This window comes from Symphalangus syndactylus, chromosome 8, assembly GCF_028878055.3.
Source record: "Symphalangus syndactylus isolate Jambi chromosome 8, NHGRI_mSymSyn1-v2.1_pri, whole genome shotgun sequence".
NCBI classification, from domain to species: Eukaryota; Metazoa; Chordata; class Mammalia; order Primates; family Hylobatidae; genus Symphalangus; species Symphalangus syndactylus.
This window is the reverse complement of record NC_072430.2, coordinates 142757995-142764682: the sequence shown is the minus strand read 5'-3', so window position 1 is coordinate 142764682 and position 6688 is coordinate 142757995. Positions and strand designations below refer to the sequence as shown.

Genomic DNA, 6688 nt, shown 5'->3' with positions numbered 1-6688 from the left:
TCCCTTTATGAACACACAAAATAAAATTTTGACCAACTCCTCACTCCCACCCCAGATCTTTATCATGCTTTCTGTCACCTAAAACGTGTGTTATTACAGGCCCCCACTTTAGGCCTTCCAAACCCCCTAAGACCTTTTAATCTATATTTACACAGTTCTCATAATCAGGCCCTTGGTCTATTAGCCCAACCCATGGCAAACTCCCTCCAACCAGTGGTATATTTTTCAAAACAACTAGACCCCATTTATAAAACCTGGCCCCCTTGCTTAAACATTTTGGTCATAAAAGCATGAAAAATTATCCCTGAGGCACAAAATCTCACATTTTATGAACCTCTTCAGGTATTTTCTTCTCATAGTCTACAGGATATGCTCAGCCATCAGTGCTCACCTCTAGCTCTTCCTCTTGCAGGCAAGCCCTACTTTCAACCCTCCTTCAACCCTCTGTCTCTCTTCATAGATGCTCCCTGACTAACCCCACTACTCTTTACCTTCAACACCAATTTTAGACCCCGACCAACACTCATGCTCTGATCTAACTGAAAGTTCTCTGTGTATCACCGCCTTACTTGCACTCACATAAAAGGAGCCCCAGATTGGTTTATACATGGGAGTGCATAAAAAAACTCTCCCCTCTAAGCAGGATATGCCATCATTGAAAGGATATCATGATGATACCCACTCTCTGCCACCTAGAAAGCCGTAGAGGCTGCCCCCCTGCCTTTGGGCACATCCCCCCAACAAGCAGAATTAGTTGCCCTAATAAGAACACTAACTCTAGCAAAAAAACACACAAGTGAATTTATACACCGATTCTAAATATGCCTGTAACATTATCCATTCCAATGCCCAAATTTTGAGTGAGCAGGGCTATCTCATAGCTAAGGGAACCCCTATCATTAATGGAAAACTCATCCATCATCTATTAAAGGCAGCTATACTTCCAGAAAAGGTTGTGGTTATCCATTGCAAAGGACATCAATCAGACAAAAGCCACATTCCTTTAGGGAACCATGAGGCTGACTATTGGGCAAAACACGCCTCAACCAACCACCCAATTCCCCAATACTTATTTCCCCTCACACAACATATCCCCTCCTTTGATCCAGAACGCCAAACACAACAACCAATTACAGTGGGGGCAGACAATTTAAACCCCCATACTGGTTCATACAAAACAAATTAGTCCTACTTGACCCTGAAAAAACAATTTCTTCTATGGGACATTCACAACCTCTTCCACACTAGCCATTCCCCTCTACAGCATTTCTTAAGTTCCCATACATACATAACCCCAGATATAAAGGAACAGTTAAAAGCCATTTCCCATCAATGCTCTATTTGCAAAAAAGCTTCACCCCAATTCAATTCTTTCCTAACCCATCAAGCCAAGGGACATCTACCAGAACAGGACTGGCAAGTTGGTTTTACCCACATGCCCCCAGTAAAAAGCGTTCGATTTCTTTTAGTTCTGGTTGATACCTTTTTGGGATGGGTCGAGGCCTTTCCCACAACCAACAAACGAGCTTCTACTGTCCAAATTAATAACAGAAATCATCCCCAGCTTTGGGGTACCTCTTTCTTTTCAATCTGATAATGGCCCTGAATTCATTTCTCAAATTATTCGAACACTTGCATGCGCTACAAATCACCTGGAAGTTGCACCTTCCCTCTCGACCTCAATCTTCAGGAAAGGCTGAAGAAATGAATGGCATTCTACAAAAACACCCTCACCAGGTACTCATACCAAACGCATAAAGACTGGGTTACACTTTTGCCTTTAGCCCTTCTAAAAATTCGGGTGCTCCAACATAAACCTCTAATGCTCAGCACCTTTGAACTCATGTATGGGAGACCTTTTGCCCCTCTGCTCCACCTCAGGGTCAAGCCCCACCTCCACCAACCCCTCTCATTTCTCCTCTTGTATGTACTATCTGCCATTTCATTTGGGAATATGCTGACAAATACCTGCCACAACCCATCGCCGACTCCTTTAATCCCTTCCTACAGCCAGGAGACTGGGTTCTGGTAAAAGATCCCAGTCCTACCCCCAATTCCCACTTCACACCTAAATGGAAGGGACCTTACCAGATCATCCTTACCACACCCACAGCACCAAAACTCCAGGGACTCCCCAGCTGGTTTCTTTGTACTTCTCTCAAGAAAACAGGCTTCCCTTCACCACATACCCAAACAACCAAGTCTAAAACCCCTTCAGCCTTCTCTTGTGTCTCCCAGGACCCACTTCCCTTCGCCTCACCCAAATCCCTGAGGAAAAGGAGGAAAAATCCACATAAGCCGCTTATGTCTCTTTCTCTCCCAAACTTTCATCACTTCCTAACCAACCTTGTTACAGACCTTCAGTGGTGCTCTTACGAAGCTCCCATTATACATCCTGATCAGCTCATTACTGCTCTATGGGACCTATGGCTTCAAGGAACTTTCCAGGACTTTACTCCTACCCAAATAACTTTTTTCTCTTTTTGCTTGTTTCTTTCAATATAAATTCCCTAATCACATCAACCTCATCAATACAACCACTCCTCACTGCTCTCAAACTAGAACGCTCTATAAACCTTACACAATCTCTCTTGCGGCAAGCTAACTCTTCCTTTGCTCTAGAATGCTGGGTGTGTTTATCGCTGTCTTCCTTAGCTTACACAGTGCTTCCTACATTCCTTCATGACCTTTTAACAGGAAACACAACCCTAATTTATAAACTCCAAAAAGGAGCTTCCTTTTTTGAAAGAGCCGACACTCCAGTCTGTGATTATCCCACTTCCAGGGCCAATCAGGCCAACAAATTATTTCAAACCTATGATAACTCCCTACAGCGCAAGCCCCACAGCTCTCCTATTGAAGGGCCCATAATCAAACACACCCCTCCTCTCACAAAGAGCTTCACTTTGCTTTTCAGCCTCGGAGGGAAATTTCCCTGCAGGGTCCTTAACATCTAACCTATGCAACCACACTATCATCGTGAAACACCCCCTGACCGTCACACTAACAGGGCTAACTACCTAGTATCACCAGAAGCGAACGGAGCGTTTCTGCAGCTGGCTGGTTTGACAGCCTCTCCCTCGGCCAATGCCTCCAGCCTAACCTGTGTTGCTCCTAGTGCCCACCTTTTTCCTTGGCTCAATATCAATAGTGCAACATCCGACCGCATTAAATCTGTAAAAAATAACTCTTCCTATACCTCTAGTATAGTAGGTGTCTCCCAGGCCTCCTCCTTGTCCACCTGGAGTAATGAACCACAGGAAAGAACAAACACCTCAACTTTAATTCACTTATTTTCTGTCCATATCTCTGCTTGTATTTACAATAAAGGCTTGTTCTTTTTGTGCGGCCTCAACACATATGTCTTTGTCTCCCCATCAACTGGACCAGAACCGGTACCCTAGTTTATCTTTCTCCCTCCATTGGACTAGTTCCTCCTAATCAATCTTTACCCGTTCCATCCATCCAACATGTTAGGAAGAGGAGGGCCATCCACGTCATTCCTTTAATGGCTGCCTTAGGTATAACCTTCGGGCTTGGGTTGGGAACAGGAGGATTCACCACCTGCTTAACATACTTGAAAGCTCTTTCAACAGAACTGCAGAGTTCATTAGAGCATATGGCCCGAAGCCCTATAAGAGTCCAAGACCAATTAGACTCCTTGGCTGGAGTAGACTCCTTGGCTGGAGTAGTCCTCCAAAATAGACGGGAATTAGATATTATAACAACTGAAAGAGGGGACCTCTGCCTCTCATTGGGTAAAAAATGTTGCTTTTATCTCAACCAATCGGGCCTAGTAAGAGACGCTGCTAAAAAACTTAAAGAAAGGGCTAAAAAGCTAAGAGAATAATGAGACAACCAAATAAATTCTTGGTTTAAAAACAAAGTCCTAATATGGGTCATCCCATTCCTGGGCTCTCTCCTAAAAATATGCCTAGGAATAATGTTCTTACCCTGCTTAATTAACCTTTCTCAAAGATTTTTTTTTTTTTTTGAGACGGAGTCTTGCTCAGTCGCCCAGGCTGGAGTGCAGTGGCAAGATCTCGGCTCACTGCAAGCTCCGCCTCCTGGGTTCACACCATTCTCCTGCCTCAGCCTCCCAAGTAGCTGGGACTACAGGCGCCCGCCACCACGCCCGGCTAATTTTTTTAAATATTTTTAGTAGAGACAGGGTTGCACCATGTTGGCCAGGATGGTCTCGATCTCCTGACCTCGTGACCCACCCGCCTTGGCCTCCCAAAGTGCTGGGATTACAGGCGTGAGCCACCACGCCTGGCCACCTTTTTCAAAGATTAACCAGCAGGATCATGGCCATCTCACAGACAATTACCCAAAAACATCTACAGACAGCGTTACTCCTACAATCCATCTGAAACCAAAGAACTCTCTGCTCACTGCCCCAGCAGGAAGTAGCCAGAAAAAATGCGCTGCCCCTCGTCCTTTTCATAACATAGAGACTGGTTGACAGAGCAGGAGCATTGCCATCTTGGACAAACACCACCTTTCTAAGTTCCCCTTGATTAAAAAACCACCTAAATCCTACCCCAAAACATCAGCCTAATGGCTAATGTCGGCATAACCAGAAATATTCCAACCCTAAGATAAACCCCTCTTCAACCAGAAACACGCTAACCCTGAAATAGCCTCCTTTCCAATAGCCTCCCCTCCGACCAGAGACATTCCAACCCTGCAATAAACGTTCCCCCACTTCCAAAACCCTTAAATATCCTTTGTCTGTAAGAGAGAACGCTTAGTCTGTAAGAGAGAGTGCTCCTGATCCAAATTGGCCAGGATCCCCTCTCAGGTTTATTCTCTGAAATAAACCTGTCTTTTAACGTTGAGCCGCTTTTTGTATTCCTTTCCTCTTTCTTTAACTGTTACAAGCATTACTTGAGTGTTTCTGCTGTAATGGAGGAGGCAGCATGAAGATCTCAAACGGTTGCTAGTGAGAAGCCACGCAGATGAGAGGCATGAAGCCTTGTTGGGCTCCCTCCATGTCCTACAGCCAGAGAGCGCCAGAAATACGGCTGCCCTAGAATGAACTGGGCTGAACTCTTTGCATGGAGGGAGACCACATAACCTGGGGAACTTGGGTACACGGTGTTGGAACAGACGTGTAAGGTTTGGGTTTGTGTTAGTTGATCTGGGGAAACGTTTATGGAAACGGGCCTTTGCTCCGGATTGGATGTCAGGAAGAGGAGGATTCCATGATTGGGTATCTTGATGAAGCTTATCTAGACGGCAGGAGGACTAGACAAAGGCTAAACATGTAATGGTAAAGAAGCAGCAATCACTCTTATTGGCCAAGACGAGGGGAATGTGGTCACTTTTGCGGCCTGGACAGTGTTCCTGTTTTGTCTGTGTTCAGACTTGATTACACAGTGGTCTGTTTTTTTCTCTTGATCTGTATCATGGCCTGATGTTGGTGTTTTATGAAATTGCTCACATACAAAGAGAACACCCGGGCCTAGCTGTTTGTGCCAGACCAACCCCAAGTCCTGGCTGCAGAACCAGGCCAGCTCCCCGATGTCAGTGGCCGCCTTTCTCTTTACAGGCATGGAGGGGGACACCATCAAGGAGGAGCCCCTCTTCTCCGCTCCCCACAGAGACCAGTGGGTGCAGACAGGTCAGGGAATGCCTCCTTTCCCTCCGGCATCTTTTGAGGTTTCCGTCCTCGACGCCCAGGGCCGCTCCATCCAAGCGTCGGTTTCTCAGTCTCTAAAACAGGCCAGAAACCGGGCACGCTGTGGTTGAAGGACGAGCCGAAGAGATGGCAAGAGCTCCAGAAAGCCTTCCCAGGCATCCGGGCTGCCCTTGAGCTCAGACATTTCTCTCTGGACAGGCCTTCTTGGACAGGAACTCAACGAAACTTGACAGAAATCGGACACCCCCCACCAAGGAAAAGCAGGAGGGGCCTGGGGTTCGCCAAGGCGGGAAACACCGCGGGGCCCAGGCTGCGCCGCCTGCCCGGCTCGCAGTCGGGGCGCGGGAGGGGCCTATGCGCATGCGCACCGCCCCGCCCCGCCGCTCCAGCCGCCCCGCCCCGCCCCGCCCCGCCCCGCCCGCGCGCAGCCCTCTGGGGCGGCCGGGCCACGCCGCGCGCCGATTGGTGGCGTCCGGGGCTCTCCCTGCAGGTGACTGACGGCGCCGGCCGCCCCTGCCCGTCGCCCGCCCGCTGCCGCCGCCTGCCCGGGGTGTGGAGCCCGGCCGCTGCTCGCGGGCTGAGCGTCTGCCGCTGCTGCCGCCGCCGCCCAGCCTCCGCCATGGACCTCTTCGGGGACCTGCCGGAGCCCGAGCGCTCGCCGCGCCCGGCTGCCGGTAAGCGGCGTTGCCGCCGGGCCGGCCAGGGAAGGGAGAGCAGGCGGGATAGCGGCGGCCTGAGGCCCGGGGCGGCTGAGGCGGCGTCCGCGCTGGGAGGCGGCGGGCGGCGCGGGCTGCACGGGGCCTGCTCCTGCCTGGCCAGGCCCCGTCCGGCCCATTGGCGGCCCTGCCGGAGGCCTGGTCGCTCGCGGAGCTCGGAGAGGCCGCTCCGCCATTTTCGCTACGCAGGAAGGAAAGGGCCGCGCCGCCCTGGCCACGGCCCCTCTGCGTGGCGGTGAAAGGCGCCGGCGCGACCGCGTGGGCCAACCCGAGGGACCAGCTCTGAACGCCCGGCGGCCCCGCAGGCCCCCGCGCCACGATTCCACCC

At 50.0% G+C, this 6688-nt stretch overlaps 1 protein-coding gene across 2 annotated transcripts in view; it reads left to right on the top strand.

Annotated features, from left to right (window-relative positions):
• The first annotated feature begins 6061 nt into the window (after nucleotides 1-6061).
• Nucleotides 6062-6688, top strand: part of ILKAP (ILK associated serine/threonine phosphatase) — a 33341-nt gene continuing 32714 nt past the window's right edge. The window contains exon 1 of one of the 2 annotated variants that reach the window (XM_055291113.2): nucleotides 6062-6318. In XM_055291113.2, coding sequence (XP_055147088.1) covers nucleotides 6264-6318 — 55 coding nt within the window. In that variant the 5' untranslated portion in view covers nucleotides 6062-6263. The remainder of the gene's footprint in view (nucleotides 6319-6688) is intronic. The other variant, XM_063645818.1, reaches the window with a different exon arrangement.